This window comes from Gossypium hirsutum, chromosome D10 (genome assembly GCF_007990345.1).
Source record: "Gossypium hirsutum isolate 1008001.06 chromosome D10, Gossypium_hirsutum_v2.1, whole genome shotgun sequence".
Classification (NCBI taxonomy): Eukaryota; Viridiplantae; Streptophyta; class Magnoliopsida; order Malvales; family Malvaceae; genus Gossypium; species Gossypium hirsutum.
The window spans coordinates 59,866,091-59,885,633 of record NC_053446.1 but is presented as its reverse complement, the minus strand read 5'-3'; the positions used below and the strand labels follow the sequence as shown (position 1 = coordinate 59,885,633).

The 19,543-nt window shown below is 29.6% G+C and overlaps 3 protein-coding genes across 3 annotated transcripts; all 3 read left to right on the top strand.

Moving 5' to 3' along the window:
• The first annotated feature begins 4,796 nt into the window (after nucleotides 1–4,796).
• On the top strand, nucleotides 4,797–5,733 carry LOC107915778 (ribosomal protein S1, mitochondrial). The gene has a single exon (XM_016844947.2). It carries the CDS (start codon nucleotides 4,926–4,928, stop codon nucleotides 5,547–5,549), a length of 624 nt encoding a protein of 207 aa, XP_016700436.2. The 5' UTR covers nucleotides 4,797–4,925; the 3' UTR covers nucleotides 5,550–5,733.
• A 6,222-nt stretch (nucleotides 5,734–11,955) lies between these two features.
• Nucleotides 11,956–14,488, top strand: LOC107915777 (bark storage protein A). The gene is made up of 6 exons (XM_016844946.2): nucleotides 11,956–12,225; nucleotides 12,335–12,402; nucleotides 12,490–12,645; nucleotides 12,775–12,984; nucleotides 13,065–13,244; nucleotides 14,054–14,488. Exons 1-6 carry the CDS (start codon nucleotides 11,994–11,996, stop codon nucleotides 14,219–14,221), a joined length of 1,014 nt encoding a protein of 337 aa, XP_016700435.1. The 5' UTR covers nucleotides 11,956–11,993; the 3' UTR covers nucleotides 14,222–14,488.
• Nucleotides 14,489–17,877: 3,389 nt separating this feature from the next.
• LOC121222510 (protein STRICTOSIDINE SYNTHASE-LIKE 10) lies at nucleotides 17,878–19,144 on the top strand. Its single transcript, XM_041103461.1, has 3 exons — nucleotides 17,878–18,132; nucleotides 18,284–18,553; nucleotides 18,704–19,144. The coding sequence occupies exons 1-3, from the start codon at nucleotides 18,077–18,079 to the stop codon at nucleotides 19,065–19,067; spliced, it is 690 nt and encodes a 229-aa protein (XP_040959395.1). The 5' UTR covers nucleotides 17,878–18,076; the 3' UTR covers nucleotides 19,068–19,144.
• The last annotated feature ends 399 nt before the right edge of the window (nucleotides 19,145–19,543 follow it).

Genomic DNA, 19,543 nt, shown 5'->3' with positions numbered 1-19,543 from the left:
GTAATTGAATTATTAAGTATGTCGTGTCCCTTGAAATTGGGACAATTATTTTAAAATGATTAAAGTATCTCAGACATTCACGTGAAACATTAAAATTTTAAATTTTAATAATATAATTAAGGGATGCAAATAATATTTCAACGAAACTCGACACTATAAATGTCGAATTCATTGCATAAATTTTAAAAAATTGATCATAATATTTAACTGATTATTTGATAGGGAAACTGGAATTTAAAGAAAACCCTAACATAACTCTAATTCTAAAACTTATAAATAGCATATTGAATTTGGTAGTTTTTCATAGAAAACCTAAAACATTCATCCTCATCCTCTACATTCTATACTGATATACATTTAAATTTTTTGAACTTCAAAATTCCAACCATACCGTAATGATTGCCTCTTTATTAAGATCAAAATGACACGTTCTTAAAATGTAGCAATATTAGGGGTATTCTTCAATGGCTCATTGTCAGAGTAATATGAGAATAAATCTATTTAATGACTAAATCATTCCTGTGTTGAAAAAATTGGTTTAAAAAATAGTATTTTCAGGCACAACGAAAGTTAAGTTTTTTTAAATTGAACTGTTTGATATCTATAACAATAAACTTTAACTGAAATATACATGTGTTTTGTACGAGACGACTAAATCAATCCTAACTTTCTATTGAACGACCTTCTCTACTATTCTCGAATCACAAACTATTTTAAGTGTGAACCTATAAGTATTTTCAATATATTTTAAACATATTCCCAAAAAGTAAATATTTACACTACTTTTATTTTGGCCATGCCTTAGGTTATTAGTGAGTGTGGCACTAGAAGGATATGGTGGACTTAATCTAATAAGCCAATAACCCCACATGGGGATACTCTTCATTATAAAGAATGAAGGAAGAAAAAACAAATACATTTTATTAAGAGAATGAGTTGATTAAATGAAACTTTGTGAAAATTAAGTATTTTGGACAATGACTTGGGAAAAATATTATTTTTAGATTATAAAGGATAGAATTAATTAGTGATAAAAATATAATTATTATTTTAAAAATTAATTTTATTACATGTTTCATTAGGTAAGTGAAAAGGGAAGACTCACCTTCCTATATATATATTTTTAATAAGTAAATCTTTGTTTATCTAAATTCTAAAGGAAGTAAAATTTTGCTACAATGTATGGCAGCATTGACAATGATTAAAACCCACCATCAATAAGTAGAAACAAAGCAAATAAAAAACAACTTACTCATTTGTCTATTTCCCAATCAACCACCATCTAGTAGTTTAAGGAATCTCAAATTTTGTTCAAGGAAAATAATTTATGCCTAATATTAATTTTTTAATATTAATTTCATTATAAATTTTTATTATTTTTGTTATTTTTGATACAATATCTAGAATTATCCATCGCCCCTCTCCAACTTTTAAATAGGAGGATAATGCGCTCTAGCACACTTAAACCCACATCTTCTTGCACTGGCAACAATTTCGATACCATTCAAATTAATACTCAATCGGCTTAATATTAAAGTTTTGAGTAAACATTTCTTTATTGGAAGATTTCTCATTAAAATAAAAATATTAATTGAGAAGCTTAAACATACAAACAAAAATAATTAATTATAGGTCTTCGCAGCGGAAGTTTGATATCTCATGTTTTAAGTCTCATTCTATGTAAATGTGTGAGTTCTTTTTCAAATTTATTTTGGTTAGTTAGTTAGTTAGAGTTAATAATTATTTAATTTAATGTTTATAATAATTTAGTTAGTTAGGCTTTGGTTATGAAAACTTTGAGATCTTAAGTTCGAGTCTCATTATGTATAAATGTGTGAATTCTCTTCTAGATCAAAATATAATTTTATCATTTATTAATTTATGGTTTCATCATTTTAAAGGGACTAAACAAAAAAAAATTATTTTTAGAGGGAGCCAACGTAAAATTTTATCATATATTAATTTAAAATTTCAATTATTTAAGAGGGACTAATTTGAATATTTTTCTTCTTTTCGGAGGCCGAGGCACCTCTGAATTATATGTTTAATAATAATTGATTCCATGGTGAATAAGTCAGCAAGCCAGAATTAGAAAAAATTTAAATGGTTCTCTTTGAATAAAAATTATAAAAATGATTTTTAAAAATTTAAAATAATTTATAAAATTTAAAATATTTATAAAAATTCTAAAATTTATATTTTTAAAAATTATAATAATTTTTTAAAAAATTCTAAAGAATATATAAATAAAGTTAAAATTTTAAAATTTTCTAAAATAATAATTTTGGGACCTAGAGTTTTTTTTTTTTGCTTTGAAAAAAAAATTTAAATATATATAGTTTCAAATTTTATGTGCTCCACCATGGAATGACTTATAGTGTAACAAGATTTCAATTTGACATGTTTAATTTTTTAATTTAACTCGAACAATTTTAACTCGATTTGATTCGACTCAAATTTCATTTTACTCGACTCGATTCGAAAAAAATTTCAAATCGAGTTAGGATGGTAAAATAAATCTCATCAGCTCAAAATTTTTTTACTCGATTCGGTCGAACGCTCACCCCCAAATTTGCTCATTGGGATGATGTGACATTATGAAATTGTGTCATATTATCACCTAATTTTTTTAATAAAAAAATTATGATATTTTAGGTGACAATGTGGCACAACATGAATTAAAACTGGAAAATATTGTCAAATTTTAAGATTACCACAAATAAAAATATTTAGAGACTAAGAAAAGGTTATGAAGTTAAAAGAGTAAATACTGTTTTATCCTAAAATAATTTATAAAAGATGATGGCCCAATTGGTATTTTACTTAAAAAAACATTTCCCTAACTTTTCCCTAAATTTAGATAAATAAAAATGGATACTCATTGTTCCTTATTTTCTCTGGCTTAAATAAAATGTTTTATCCGCCGATTGTATTTTAACTCGATTGATATAAATATTGTTGTCAATGCAGGAGGACGTGGGTTCGAATATGCTGAAGCGCATTATCCTTCTATTTATGAGTTGGGGAGAAACTATGAGTAGTTCTAAATATTGTATCAAAAATAACATATATGATTCAAACCTATAATAAGATTGTTAAAGAAAAAATATTCCATCAAAGGAAAGATGGTTTCAAAGGATAATATGCTTTAAATTGAAGTGTTTGTGGGAATGCAAGACATTTGCAAGCAAATTGAGATCCATGCAAGCAAGCAATATATTGTCGACAAACAAGAGTAGCGCCACAAAGTCATGACCAGTGCCATTTGTAAACAAAGTAGGTTCAAAGATAGATTGTTGAAAACCGTATATGACAACATTATGAAAGGTATTGAACCACTAAGGTAATGACAAGCCATTCTTTGTTGCCTTAAATCCATATGGACTTCTTCATCCAGTGATCCTTTAAGGAATGCATTTTAAGGTCCAATCGGGTGAGGTGCCAATCACGAATTGCTGCCAATAATGCTAAGAATACCTTAAAAGATATCATGTTTGCCATGGGAGAATGTTACCATATTGTCTACACTTTCCTCCTGTCACTAAACCTTCTAGCATTGCCATTAGCATGTCTCTTGATTTTATAGATCCATTTGCAGCCAATGGGATGCTTACCCTCTGGTAGTAGCACAATTGACCAGGTTTGTTGCTCTTTTATGTCTTGAATTTCGATATTTATGCCAAGCAGGAACCTTGATGAGTTGATGGAAGAAAACATGTTTTGAATATTCATTACCAGTGGCTACATGATTGCAATATGTGACTTATTTTGCTGTCGAAAAGGGAACCTACTGCTTTATAAAATAACTATCCCCTGCGCATCATCTAGAAGCAAACGATGTAAACAACATTAGAGCAAAGGAAGAACCATTGTGACCCTGAATGAGGGCAACGACACCCGCTTTACTCGGATTATCGAGTTTAAACCATCCATTACGGGGAAGTTTCCAGGAGACTAGGACAAAGTTGAAAAAACCTTTGCTTTTCATAGGGGAAGAGAGAGCAACAAATTCGTAAGAATTTCCTAGCACCCTTTGAACAAAACACTCTAAGGGTCTACTCTGATTGAAGACCAGAGTATTTCGGCATAAGGTGATCTTGGGCTGGGCCGGGTTCAGAAAAAATTTTGGCCCGCATCCTAGGCCAGGCTCAGCTTGGCCCGAAATATGAACTTAAAATTTTATCCAGGCTCGGCCCAGGAAAAAATTCCTAAGCCTGAGCCCAGCCCGGTTCGGCCCATTTTTTAAATAAACACCAAAATTTTATTTTAAAAATAAAAAAATAAAAAAAGTATTTTAAAAATATTTTAAAATTAAAAATTAAAAAATGTATATTTATTATATTCGGGCTAAGCCCGAGCCAAAAAAGTGGTGCCCGAGGCCAGGGCCATTTTCTAAACGGGCCTCGTTTTTTTTGCCCAAACCCATATTTCGGGCCTATATTTTTATCCGAATCCTCTCATATTTTGGGCGGGCCGTCAGGCTGGGCCGGGCCACCCGACCCATGATCACCTCTATTTCTGCATAACCAAATTTCCCATAAGGTAAAATTAAATAGAACGAACTAGGGATTTGGGGATTTTTCACCCAAATGTATTGATTGAATCAATTTTCACTATTTTTTTTATTTTTAATGAATTATTTAATCAAATCAGATGAATTAGTCGAACTGGAAATTAGTGGTCTAACAAGTTTGACCACCGGTTTAGTTTTGAAAACCTCGGTTAATACTTTAAAGACTTAATTAAAATGTTTTAAAGCTTGAAGACTAAATTAGAATCAAAACCATAATTGTGGGGACGTACAATGGAATTAACCCTTAAAACTAGATGTTACTCCAAGTTGAGGTTCCACGCCTTAGCCCAAGCGAACAACTCCAATCCTTGGAAATTCAAAAAAGAAAAAAGAAAAGAAAAGAACCTCAAAGATGAGCACGTATATGAGTCGATTGTTTCCAAAATCTAATTCCAGCATGTTGTTATGTAGTGGACAAGCCATTAAAGCTGAAGTTTTACGCTTAAGGGAACAAACGTTGTTGGTTGATGCAGGGATTGGAAGCCCTAGGATTTGTACGCAAGACGAGACCACATTAACCGGATCGGCAATCAATCGATTTGAGGATAAGGTGGGATTCTTCGATAAAGGAGTGGGCGGCGGTGAATCACTGGTGAGAAAGCGGTTTTTGGAGAGATTCTTCGTCGATTTAGTGAGCGGTGAATCGATCGCCAAAGAGCGAGCTGCCGTTAGGTTTAACGATTTGTTGGGATCGAGATCACTGGACGTTGTCGCCGGCGAGCCGACTCTTCTTAATCCTCGGAGGTTCAGGCAAACCCTAGTTTGGCAAGAATTGAATAAGCATTGGCGAAACAATTCGAAGGTCAAGGGCTTTTTTATTGATAAAGTGAGAGGAGGTTATTCAGTAGCCATAGCAGGCTACGTTGCTTTTCTTCCGTACAGTCGTTTTGGGAGAAAAATGGGCAGGGATTCATATAAAGATGGATTCACCATTGAACGCATTGACCCCCAAAAGAGGAGTCTTGTGGTGTTCTAGGTAATTGGAAATTAGACCTACATTTGGTGTCTTTCAGGTTTTTGTTAGGGTTTAAGACGTGTCTTTTGAATGCCTATGTTGTTTTCTGTGGCTTTAAAAATAATTGCTTTTGATACTTTGAGAAATACTCGAGACTTAGATTATTGAAATTTGAAATTTGAAATTTGAATGGTTTTGACTGGGATTTTCATTGCTTCTTTTCTTGAATGTTTATCTTAAGATCATTTAATTTGCTCTACATCAAGTAGGAAGAAGCAGGGATCTGCTATAGCTAATGCAGATATCCACTCAGATCAATTACTAGTAATATATTCTTTGTTCAATGATCTAATTTATATGATACATTACTGAATGTCTGTATGGATGCCACACAAGATAGCTAAGCCAACTTGCTAGATATTATAGTCTAACTTTACAGGATTCTTAGAAGCAGCCAATCTACACAAGGAAGGTTCTGTGTAAGTTCTCGAAGTACTAGATTGGAATTGCACTTATCAGAGGAGAGAAATTTGGTGAAAGAAACTGTTGCTAAATGCAATACCTGACGCCATAAAAAACCTTGGTTTGGTTTTCAATCATGACGCATCATGGCACTGGTAGGAACTAGGAAGGTATTCTTAATTTGATGTATGGTATGATGTTCAATGATTGACTGTTAGCTGGAGTCTTAGTAGCCTATTTCTTGTCTTGAAATTTCTTATTGATCTGTGATGGAACTTGGAAGGTATGAGAGAATAACCGAGTACTGTGAAAGGGAGCAAATGGTTTACTTTATCCTGTTAATAAGCTTTTGTTTTGGAAATTGGTGATTTGGGGGTGTTTGGGGATGGTTTGAAGGTCAATTTGCTTACTCTGTTTTACCTTCAAACCTTGCTGCAGATTATTAGTGTTTAAATGAGAAAAGAACATGTCCCATGACTAAGAAAATCTGTTTTTGCTTTTGTTATGGTCTCTTCAGGTATCATAGTATCGACTTTAGAGTTTGTAATTTTTGACTGCTAAGTTTCTTTTTTAAATACGTTTCATTTTTATCAATAGCTGAAAAAAGTTTTTGAAGAAACAATAGAAAGAGGCAAAGGAGATATAATGTACTTGTCGGCATACTTTGACGTTTGATGGTGGGAATGCAGGAATTGGTGATGCGCTTGTGATATGGTCAATGTGCGATATGTTCAGTCCTGGACATTTGCTGGTTTGTTTCTCTAAATATCGGTTGGCATGTGATTATTTAGCATAGTAGGTGATGAATTCATCGGCCGTGTCTTAGATTAATGCCAAGAGTTCCACTTTAATTTTCTATGAGTTTGAGTGAAGGTCTTTTGCTTGCCATCATCTTGTCATGTTTTGCACATATACAGATTATTTCTTCCTATACTTCTGATATCTCTGAGAATTGAGCCTAATGCTTGGCTGCGTTGTAAGGTTTAAGAAAAAATGAAGTTTGTCATATATATATATATGTGTGTGTGTGTTTACTTGAGAAGACAAAGCTTTGAACTGAACTAGGCTTCAACCTGTCAGCTTTGCTGGGATGAGGCTCCATTTGCTTTTAAAACCAAAATTTTAATTTCTTGGAGAACAAAATACATGATATTCTTTTCTTATATTTAGAGCGATTCTTAGAATTACTTTGTTCATTTTTAATCTTTAATTGCACAAATAGGTTTAAGTCATTTTAATGTTGAGTCACTTAAATTTATTTTAATTTCGGGTGTTTGTTATTTTGGTGTGTTGTGGATTTGGGTTATTTGGTTTGGGCATCTATTTTACTTGTTTGGATAATTTCAAATTCAAGTTGATATCTTTTGAAAGATATATAAAATTTTTTTTTTGAGTGATCTCATTATAGGTGTTGATTATATATATTTTTTTGACACAATATCTAAAAGTATACATAGTCTTTCTCCAATACATAAATACGAGGATTATGTGCTTCAATACATTTAGACTCACGTTCTCTGACAATAATGCTCATTTTAATCGAGTTAATATTCAATGGACTCTTTTGAAATATATTGAATACACTATTTTAAGCTTATTGGACCTCTGGTACAATGCAGTGAGATCCAAGAAGGCAAAATTTTCACTTGTGATTGCACTAGTCTTCAAAAATTTGAAATTATTCAACCAAATAAAATTTATAGCTAGAATTTTTTTTTAGATAATTGAGAATGGAGATTCTTATATCTATAACATAATACTCGTCACTAAGTCAATGACGGCTTACAAGGGCCAAGTAGTTATATCGTAAAATTAAACATGTAATAGTAAATAAAAAATCAGCATATTTTGGGGTAAGTAAAAAAAATAAAATTTTAATAACAAATCAGATTCATGCATGATTACGAATAGAATTTGTTTAAAGCAATTGTATTAATGTTAAACTCATTTAACATTTGTGTAAATTACCAATAGTGACTTTTGTTTTTCTTAGGTTTTGTTTTAGTTACATATGTTTGAAATGTTACGTTTTAGTCACTTACGTTAACGTATTATAACATTTTAGTTATTGAGTTGTTAATTACTGTTAACGGTGTAACGGTAAGTTGATGTGGCACGTTCAATCATCATTTCAAACAAAATTTTTAGGTTAAATTATACAATTGATCCCCATATTTTTATTGTTTTAAGTAATTTAATTTTTTTGCTTTTATGTTCTTTTAACTTTCCTTTATTTTTCATTCTCTTTTGCTTCTTTCTCTATTCTCCTCTCTTCTCCATCTCTTTTAACGTAAAAGAAAAAAATTGAATTGCTTAAAACGAAAAAAATATATGGACCAATTATATAATTTAACCTAAAATTTTCGTTTGAAATTATGGTTTAACGTGCCATTTCAGTTTACCGTTACACCGTTAATGGTAATTAACGCTCAATGACTAAAATGTTATAACATGATAATGTAAGTGACTAAAACGTAACATTTTAAATATAAATGACTAAAATGTAATTTGAGAGAAACCCTTTTAACATTTACATTGCGACTGCTCTTTATTTGATGATCAATAATTAGTTAGATGCTTTTGCCTTATATTATTGTAGCCAAATTTAGTATATTATTTTCACATGGTTCAGCATGTTACTATAAAAAAGTTGAGGCCTTTCCCCTGATTTTATTTTCGTTTAGTACAGCGTGTTGATTTGGTGTACTAAAAAAATTAGTGTCGGTAATTTAATATCCGTAACTCAATTTTATTTTATAAATATTAATTTAAAATAGTATTAATTTCATGCGATTTGTAAAAAAAAATAAAATATGGGAATCGGCCATTTAGTGAACATATAACCCCAAAAATTATTTTTAATGTATTTTATGTAGATGCCGGTCATCTGGTATTCATAACTCAATTTTGTTGTTCATTTTAAGTCATTTAGATGATTATTTTTTTATAAATAATTAATTTTTTCGGGTTATTTAGATAAAATAAGCATTATTTTCACATGGTTGAGCATATGAATATAAAAAGATTGAGGTGTTTCCCCTCATTTTATTTAGGTTTATTACAATGTGTTGATTTGGTTTATTAAAGTACTAGATATTGTGATCTTTTTCCTTTTCTGTTTGGGATCAAATATTCAAAATTGGAAGGTGAGAGTCACACTCATTTCACGTCCACCCAGACTTTTTATTTGAGTCGAATAGATTGATATGTTGGTCCAGTTCAACAGCTGGTTTTATAATTTTTTAAAGGGTTAGTATTGGTTTGGATTGGCGATTGAGTACAGTACGGTGCGGTGCGTTTAGTTTACTTTTTGTCTCATGCTACAGTATCGCTACATTATCTAATCTCACCGTTATTGCTATTTTTACACTAACCGCAGGTAAACGCACCGCCCATCCAAACCCGCTCTTAATATACTATTTGCTTCTTACAGTTGCACACAATTATTACCTGAAGGTTTTCTTAGTTTTCAAACGTTGTTCTAGTTGTCACCCAATTTTATATTTTTTTTCTCAAAATAAATGCAAAAAAAAATCAGAACATAGCCAAAAAAAAAACAAATCTGGAAAATATCAAAGAAAATTTGAAGTTAAAAGAAAAATTATAAAACTTTTCCAGAATTTAAAAAACATAGAGAAAGTTCAAAAAGGAAAAGAAAAAAAATCATTAAAATAAAGAAAAAAATGAATATATAAATATCTATAATACTGTTTAATCGCTTTAAATATTTTTCTATTTTTCTAAAACTCTATTTTTTCACGATGAAAAATTAAAAAGAAAAATTACAAACATTATGAAAATTTTCCAAAAATTATGAATTTTTCTTTTTTTAAGTACAGTATATAAAATTAGTTTGTCCAAGGCTTATCTTAAATTTAATTACTTTCAAGTTTGATTAATTATATATAGCAACATCGATGAACCACAGAAGTCATAGGCCATGGTGATTGTTCAATTGCAGACTTAAAATTTTTGTACAGTACGAGTATGGATTATGCATGTGGAGTCTTCTTGTTTTACACAATATTTAGAATTACCTATAATCCTTCGTAACTCATAAATAAGAAGATAATAGGCTTCAGCGCACTCGAATCCATGTCCTCTTGCATTGATAGCAATGCCCATATCAATTGAGTTTTTTATTATAAAGTTAAAGTACGAATGACATTTAAACTTTTATTTGTTTAGATAAACTTTCACCTTTAGTTACTTATAAGAATAGTTTATTATCATTTACGTGATAGAATTAAGATCATAATTATTATTATTTTTTAACATAAAGTGACAAGTAATTTTTTTAATGAGAAAATAAATTTAAAATTTTTTGAAAATAAAGTTAATAAAAAGTACTATAAATATATCTATATTATTTTGTGTGTTTTTTTTCTTAATTTTAGAAAGAAAGATATGTTTTTTAAATTACGGAAAGTTATATTTTTTTATGATTTTTCCTATTTTGTTTATGCTATTTTCTGAATTTTCCGCATTTTTCAATTTTTCGTATTTTTTCTTTTTTTCTTTTTGCATTTATTTTAAAAATACATAAAATTGGGTGATGTGACGTGCTCCCAGCATGCCATATCATCTTTTTTAGTAACCGCTGGGATAACGTCCCTGATGTCTGGAAGCATCAGGACCCGAATTGATAAAAAAAATTCTTTAATTACCAAAGTGATAATTGAGTGCAATTTTGGGGTAAATAATAAATTAACTTTTTTTTACTTTATTTTTTTAATTTTTATAAACTTTAATTAATTAATTATTGTTTGAGCCATCGGTAAAATTGAAAATAGATGCGAATTTGATTACATTGTCTAGTAGGGAAATTTAAAATAACAAATATAAATAAGGGTAAATTAATAAAATAGTCACTTTTGTTTGCCTCAAGTTACACTTTTGTCACTTATATTTGAAATATTACATTATCATTTTGTTATGAAATAGTCACTTTGCCACTAAGATCTGTCACCTCCCAAACGGCAATCCGACGTGGCCTTTAAAATGAGTTTTAAATATCAACGTGGACATCTAGCTGGGATAAAGTTAAAATTTTTTTTTATGAAAATAGAATACAAAATTTTGCCTTAAAACCTAATTTTCTTCCATTTAAAGAGAAGCAACAGTTGGATTTTTTTTGTTAACATCAGAGAAGAGAAGAGAAGAGAAGAGAAGAGTAGAACGACAAAGAAGAAGAAGAAGAAGAAAAAGATGCACTAACCTTTATACCTGCTTGCTATTGTGGTTGCCCACAATACACAAATAAATAAAGATGAAGCATGTCTTTTTGTTTGTCACATATATAGAGAAACATGACACGATGGACAAAAAAACCATAATATCTGAATCTAAAAACTTAAGTAAAGAACAAAAAAACCCATTACTTATTGTAATCCATGTATGGACCCTCCATTAAATCGATCATTTGTTCTTCCATTTTGAATAAAAAAATCCAATCGATTGATGGAGCATGCAATTTGATTTCTATTGTTTCGAGTCAACAAAGATGTCTATGAAAATAGATAGTTTTTTCAATCAAAATGGAAACGAAAGCTAAAAGAAAAAGGAGACAAGGGTTTTTTTTTTCCAATTCAAGGATTAATATGATCCATTGGTTTTGATTATTTTGGGAAGCCAAATTAAAATTTTCCGTTAAATTATTTAGAAAAATCAATTAATTTTCTTGGTTGGACATTCACATTGGCATTTAAAACCCATATTAATTGTCATGTCGGATTGCCGTTTGAAAATCTTAATGGCAGAGTAACCATTTCATAATAAAACAATAATGTAAGTGACTAAAACGTAATATTTTAAACAGAAGTAACTAAAATGTAACCTGAGTTAAATAAAAGTGATTATTTTAGCAATTTACCCTATAAATAATTAACAATATCAACAACCAAACAAAGTGACAAGTCAGCACCAATCATCTTCTCCATTTAAAATGAAGTCATCAGTAGCGATATGTGGCATCCCATTAAGATATTGGAAAATTAAAAACCCATGGCTGCAACACAACTTAAACCATGTTTGGTACTGCTGTTGACCTTCTCTGTACTTGCTTTTGCTTCAGCCATATCCAGAAATAGAATCAAATCCTTGAACCAAATCAGAGAGGTGAACCGAAAAGGCCCATACATTGGCCTCATCACAGTGATTGCCACTGAGGAAGATGCGTTTTTCGCTTCAGGTTCTTTCAAACCTGATCCCAAGTTCCCTTTCATCGATCTCTCAGGTATGTCAAGTTTCATCTTTCTCGAGTTTCAGGTCTAATGAGTCCAATATGATTACCGAATACTGCATTTCAACGTATTGGTTAATCTGGATTTTCTGGCTATTTGCAGGAAGAAGATTTCGGTTTGGAGTGGTTCGTGGGAGAAAAGTCGTGTACGTCCGATGTGGGGAGGGAATGGTAAATTGTTTTTTTTTTTTATTGCATTGAGATCTTTGTTTTTCGGTTCATCAATGGCAGTTTCTGACAGTGTTGACTAAAAACCAGACTAATGCAGTTGCAGCCACACAACAAATGGTTGACCTATTTGATATAAAAGGGATTATCCATTTCGGCATTGCTGGCAATACAAATAACTCCATGTCCATTGGAGATGTTACCATCCCAAACCAAATTGCTCATACTGGGCTTTGGGAATGGTTTGTAAGTATCACCATCACCATCACCATCACCATCACCATCACCATATATATATGTATCGATTTCAATCTCTTTTTCGACTTTCTCGTAGACGACTTTAGGCTAATTGTGGGATTGTTCTGTTATGAATAGAACACAAATGGAACCCTGGATTCTGCTGATGTTGCTCAGCTGGAAATTGGAGACTACAATGTCCCAAAAGGGAATGGAACCAATCTATTAGGTCTTATTGGGTACATGGAAGAGGAATACTATTCAGTAGCAGGGGAACCAAACGTTGCTGAATCACTGCTTTGGGCAAATATAAGTCTACAATGGCTTCAGCTTGCTTCCAATTTGGAGGTTAGATAGATCTGTTTATGGTTATCTTTTGTCTTACTGTTCGATATCTGCAACTCATTGCTATGGGTTGATTGCATCAGGGTATGAAACTAGAGCAGTGTGTGAATTCAAGTTTGTGCCTAACGGAAAGACCCAAGCTAGTGGTGGGACTAAGGGCTTCAACATCCAACATTTTTCTGGATAATGCAGCTTACAGGGACTTCCTTTTCCAAAAATTTGGGGTTTCTTCAGCTGATATGGAGAGCGCAGGTGTAGCCATGGTAAAACACTTTTTTCTTGCTTTTATCTTTTCCTTTTGGTCTAATTTTGGTTTTAGTCATCTCAGTTATACTGAATTTTAAGATATAATCCATATAGTTTAATTTCACATAATTTGATAATGATATTATTAGATTTGAATTCGAAGAATTCATAGTCTGGATCGAATTGCGACTATGAGGACAAAAATTTAAGCCTAAGCTGAAGCTTAGTCTGGCCCAACCCTCACAAACGTATATAATTTTTATATTAATATATTTTTATAATTGGAAGTTAAATAAAAAATGTTTTTAAAATTATTTAATTTAAATTTGGACATAGAAGTCTAATTTGAATTAGTAACACAATTAACTTTTAATTATTAATTATCGAATGTGCTTTTTTTCCTATTATTCAATAACACAATCAAAGCGAAAATTCAACGAGTCATGTTTAATCAATAATAAATATACATATGTCAGTTGAGTCTTAACTTGATTGGCATGAACATTGTTGCCAATGCAGGAGAACGTGAGTTTGAGTGTACTGAAACACACTATCCTCTTATTTATGGTTTGGGAAAAAGCTATGAATAGTTCTAGGCATTATGTAAAAAAAAAAGACATGATCAGAACTCATAATGAAATTTTACATATTAGTTGAATTCTAAAACTATTGTAAAAGACTTGTTGTAAAAGTATAAAAACATTAAAAAAACTAAATTTTGACCATCATACTAGTGCATAACAAATTGAACTTTGAACTTCAATTAATAAGAACCAAGATTGTGTTGTTTTTATATTTGATATATAATGGTGGGATGTGGATGCAGACAAGCTTGTCAAATGGGTATCCAGTGATAGTAATAAGAGGGCTATCAGATTTAGCAGGAAACCAAGAAGGAGACAATGCTGTTAGAAAATTTGGGGGACTTGCTGCTGTTAACAGTGTTAAAGCTGTTTTAGGCTTTATTCGTAATCTACCTTCGAGTACACGTTGATGGAGTTGAAGTCTTTGCCCGTAACACAATCTTTCGACTAAACTTGCATGTTGATGAGGCTAAAGTGTCAGCCCGTAGCATTATCTCTCGACTAAAATTGCGCGTTAATGAAGCTAAAGTCTCGGCCCGTAACACAATGTCTGCTTCAAAATAATTAGTGGTGGTATTATGTAATTTCTTAAAAAATAAAATAAAATGTATTGGGACATTTTTTTTCCGTGTATTTATTATTATTATTATTTATGATAATGACTTGCTATTATTTCATTTATTTCTTTTAATAATAATCTCATTATAGGCTGTTATTATATCTGCTCTTTTTAATATAAAGTCTAGAATTGCTTATAGCCCCCTCAACCCTTAAATAAGAGGATAATGCACTTTAACGTATTATTAGAACCCACGAATTTTTACACTGATATCAATACCAATATCAATCGAATTAAGACTCAATCGGCTATTTCATTTACTTAGATTTGTTGGAGGTTTGGTAAGATTTGGATTTGACATTTTTGCAAGATGTTAAAATTTTTGGTCAAATTAGGCTCCTCGATTATGTCATTGTATTATAAAATAATAATTTTTATATGGTTTGGACTATAAAATTTATTTTAAATAATATATTTTGGATAAATTACAAAATTAATCACTTATGTTTATGTAAGATTATATTCAACTCCTATTGAAGATATAAAACAAACTGACGTGTAACTATCAAAATTTAATTTTAAATCAGATTATACTATTAATCTCTATATTTTTAATGAAATTATTTAAATTTTTTTTGTTGGAAAGCCCATCGGTTAAGGTCATCATCTCTATCCTTGTGCAAATCCGCTTTGACCAAAATCTTAAGCTCCCCAAAAGTAGACAATAAGAATAAAGTTTAGCAAATTTTATTTATGTTTCTCTCTTTCTTTTCCTTCGACTCCAAATCCACTGCAACTATGAACTGCGGTCACCATTATTCAATGTTAATTTCTCATTACTTCTTTGAAAAATGTTGTGAGCATGTATTTTTTTTAAATAATTGTTTAATATTATTGTCAAAAAATGTTTAATGCTTGGGTTTGATGTAAATAAACAAGGTTTAAAATTATGAAAATGATAAATTTATTTTAAAGAAAAAAAGAAGATAAAGAACCTTTGCTGCAACATAATAGTAATTCTTATATTATTCGTTAAAATATGTGAAATCAAAAGTTATTTTTTGGAATATATTTTCTTTAAGGGTACTTCGATATTTCAAGGGAGATTAAACTATCATAAGAGTTTATATCTAGGTGTCAAGTTTAAGGAGAGCTCAAAATCATTATAGGAGTTTATGTCATGCAAGTCAGAGAAAAGTACTATAAAACGTAGGGGCAGACATTGGCCTTGGTCCCACTAAAAATGATAAATTTTCAATTTAGTTCTCTTATAAATAGAGAAACCATAAATTAATATATGATAAAATTTCACTTCACTTTGGTCTCCCGAAATGAAATATTTTGAATTCAACCCTCTTATAAATAAAGAAATTATAAATTAATAAATAGTAAAATTATATTTTAGCCCTCTAAAAATAAAAAAAATGTTTAATCTCTTAAAAAATAATAAAATTACAAATTAATACATAATAAATATATATTGATCTATAAAAAATTATAATTAAATTTTAACCTCTGCTAAAAATTCTTCTAGATTCGCCATTGATCCCAACACCATGAAAATCGAGTTCAAGGTTGTGAAATTTGATTAAAAAGCTTATTTGATTGTTGACTCAACCAACCTATTTAATATAGTGGAAGTTGACAACCATGAGAGTTGACTTCCACTATATAAATACTCCACCTGTTTCACTTTCCTTCCCCACCCAAAATTCTCTTCAATTTTCTAAAAAAACTTGTTATTTTGTACTTTTTTTCGGGATGGTTGAATTGAGGTTTCAAAAAGAACACATTGCCAACCATGTCAAATTTCCAACTCAATTTTTTTAAAAAATCTATAATTTTTGTGGAAATGTTTTTAAGATTTTCCCAAATTAAATATTATTCTTTTGTATCTTCTAAACAATGAGAATATCGAATTGTTGGTGCTTAACACAATTTAAAAATTTCTAAAGCCCAATGTATGTATCTTAAAATGCTTGAATAATGTTGGTTTATATGTGGCATCTATGATGATAAAGTTCATTATCATACCCGACGAGTTGGTTGATACATTGTTAGAAAGATAGAGATAAAAAACATATACATTCCAATTTCCATGCAGGGAAGCGACTATTATGCTAGAAGATGTCGCTTTAATAGCAAACCTTCCAATCAACGATCATGTAGTAATCAGAGCTAGTAACATTGATGTGGAGTATAAGTATCATCGATTGTTGGATGCCATGCTATCTAAAAAACAATTGAAGAAAGATTTAAATAGAAATCGAGTGAATTACACATAGTTGGACATGCATGTTTAAACGACCCGGATGGTTTTCATTCTTTTTTTTTTATAATTGAACAGTAAATATGTAAACTTACTAATAAAAATTTTTAATACTTTTTGCATGGTTTTCATTTTTTTTAAGAATGTTATGAATTTTTAATTTTTTTTGCATAATTATAATTTTAAGAAATGCTTTTATAATTTCAAATAATAAATTATAAGTTTTTGGACTTTTTATTTTTTAATAATTTTAGAGTTTTTTTGGATTTATCTTTAAAAAAATTAAAAAAGTATCAAAAAAATTTTAGTTATGGTTCAGGAACCAAATTAGCTATTAAGAATATGAGTTAGCGTGTCATGTCATAAGTTTATTAACGATCATTTTGTAATTTTTTATAGTAAGTGATTGAAACACAAATTTATTAATATCAAAATTTATAATATTAAAAATTAAAAATTCTAGTTTTTAAAAAATTAATATTAAAATATATGTTTAGTAATATCAAAATTTATAATATTAAAAATTAAAAATTATAATTTTTAAAAAAATTAATATTTATTATAATAATATTCTGCTCAAATTAAGTCAAGCTTTAATAAAAAAGTTATGTTAAATTATAAGGATCTCTTGTTTAGAATTCGTCTTATGCTTTTGAAAAGGAAAAGATAATTTCTAGAAGAATGGTATTATTTTCTATTTATTTTTCTTTTGAGGAGATTTTGTTTTCTATTTATTAGTAGGTTACTTTTTACTAATCAAACATATAAACTGTTAAAAACATTTTTCATAAATTATTTTTCGTGAACCATTTTATATGTATTTATTATATAAATTAACAATTATATTTATCAAATATGAAAATAATTATTTTTTATTTTTTAAATGGGTATAATTAATTTAAAGTTTTATATATGTAATTTTAATTTTTTTTAAATATTGATAGGAGAGACAATACATGTATTCGTTATATTGTACAGAACAAAAAAAAACACAATAAAAACTAAAACTAAAGAGGAAAAGGTTAAAAAAAAAACACACACGCTCAAAGTAAATTCAACAAGTGTCGATATAAGAGGATGATAGATGTCAATATAAGAGAATGATAAGTGTCAACCCTTGAAGTCAAGTTATAGTTAAATTGAGTATATTATTAACTTATAAATACACGTTAACAATACAATTTTCGTAAAATATTTTAAGAAATTCTTACACAATAAAAACCATATATAATTCTACTAGTATATGCTTATTCTATAAGGTTTTAAAATTTAGTAATTGTAATTTTTTTAGTTTATGGTAAGTTTATTAGGTTGTAAAACTTAGTCAATGGCAATTACTTTTGTAAGAGATAGTTTGTAGAGTGTTAAATTTGTGAGAGAATAAAAGGTAAATTTGTTTTTACAACCGGAAAGTATTGTTTTTGATTGTAAAGGTGAATGATCATATGTTGGTATATCCGACGAAAGAATATTAAAATGGAAGCCGGAATTTGGTTAGTAGGAATTTATCATCCCTTCACCGTTTACATATATTCACATCTTATGCATTTTTTTTATCTTATTCATTTTTGTAGTTTTATTTTATAGTTATAAATTAATTTTTCATCAAAAGGTTTTTGACTTTTGGTTTTTTTTTTGGATCAGGGAAAAGAAATTGTGTGATGGGATAAGAGATTCAAACATTGAACCGATATGTGGAAGACCATTGGGCTTGAAATTCAATACTCAAACATGTCTTTTGTATATAACGGATGCCTATTTTGGTCTTTTAGTTGTTGGACCAAATGGTGACACGGTTATAAAACTAGCTATTTTGGCTAAAGGAGTTCCATTCAAATTTACGAATGGCTTAGACATCGATACAAGCACCGGAATGGTTTATTTTACTGATAGTAGCATTCTTTTTCAAAGAAGGTACATCTTTTTTTGCTTCTAAATTATCATTAACCATTAATTCTATTTAGGGAGATTTACATATAAATAATTAATAGGGGAATTTATATATAAATAATTCATATAGAGATTTTTCATATCGAAAGAATAAAGTATTTTTTAATTGTGCAGGGATGCTGACTTTTTTATAAGTTCCAGTGCTAGAACTGGACGGCTGTTGAAATATAATCCTTATACAAGAGACGTATTTGTTTTGTACGATGGTTTAGCTTTTCCTAATGGGGTTGCTTTGAGTGCAAACAATTCGTTTATTCTAGTGAATGAATCAATAAAAAAACGAATTTTGAAGTTTAATATGCCTAGGGTTTTGAATTACATAAAGAGGAATAAAAATGGCAGCAGAAGATTAGGAATAATTGAAAACGATGCTCCAGATCCAATCAAAATGAAGTTTAATGAAGAAGCCAAGGTTTTGAAAATCTTGGATGGAAAGGGCGCACCAACTTTTAAGTCAATAAGTGAAGTTAAAGAATAAGGGGGAAATTATATATAGGATCTATTTTGGAGTCATATGTAAGCATCTTAAATACTTAATTGAAAATTTTTATGTTACAACTTTTTAATTATTTTTTTTGTTTTTATTTCATATTTATTATACTTGATAAATATAAATTTCCAATCTTATTTTTAAGAAATTTTATGTTAGAATTTTTTTTTGTAACATCCTGATTTATTAAATCCTGTTTTACAAATTTTATTATAAATAAGTATCTACTTTAGTGGTTAAGTGATATGGGTGTGTGTTTGAGGTTTTGGGTTTAAGTCTAACTTTTGAAAATTCTGCTATTTTTTAGTTCCTAGCCTTATCCATAATTGCTTGACTTAAATTGTATTGTCGGTTAACTCATATTAGAATGAGTTTGCTGGTTCAAGTGGTAAGGTGTTAGCTTGCCCTAGGGTCATGTGTCTGAACCCTCGTGTAAGGAAAGGGTGATAATTTTTGCTTCTGTG

Excerpts from the sequence above, each read along its gene's own strand:
- LOC107915778 (XM_016844947.2), top strand. The coding sequence starts at position 4,926 with ATGAGCACGTATATGAGTCGATTGTTTCCAAAATCTAATTCCAGCATG.
- LOC107915777 (XM_016844946.2), top strand. The coding sequence starts at position 11,994 with ATGGCTGCAACACAACTTAAACCATGTTTGGTACTGCTGTTGACCTTC. Across the intron at positions 12,226-12,334 it reads CCCTTTCATCGATCTCTCAG|GAAGAAGATTTCGGTTTGGA; the intron begins GTATGTCAAGTT and ends GGCTATTTGCAG. Across the intron at positions 12,985-13,064 it reads AGCTTGCTTCCAATTTGGAG|GGTATGAAACTAGAGCAGTG; the intron begins GTTAGATAGATC and ends TGATTGCATCAG.
- LOC121222510 (XM_041103461.1), top strand. The coding sequence starts at position 18,077 with ATGATCATATGTTGGTATATCCGACGAAAGAATATTAAAATGGAAGCC. Across the intron at positions 18,133-18,283 it reads AAAATGGAAGCCGGAATTTG|GGAAAAGAAATTGTGTGATG; the intron begins GTTAGTAGGAAT and ends TTTTTGGATCAG. Across the intron at positions 18,554-18,703 it reads AGCATTCTTTTTCAAAGAAG|GGATGCTGACTTTTTTATAA; the intron begins GTACATCTTTTT and ends TTAATTGTGCAG.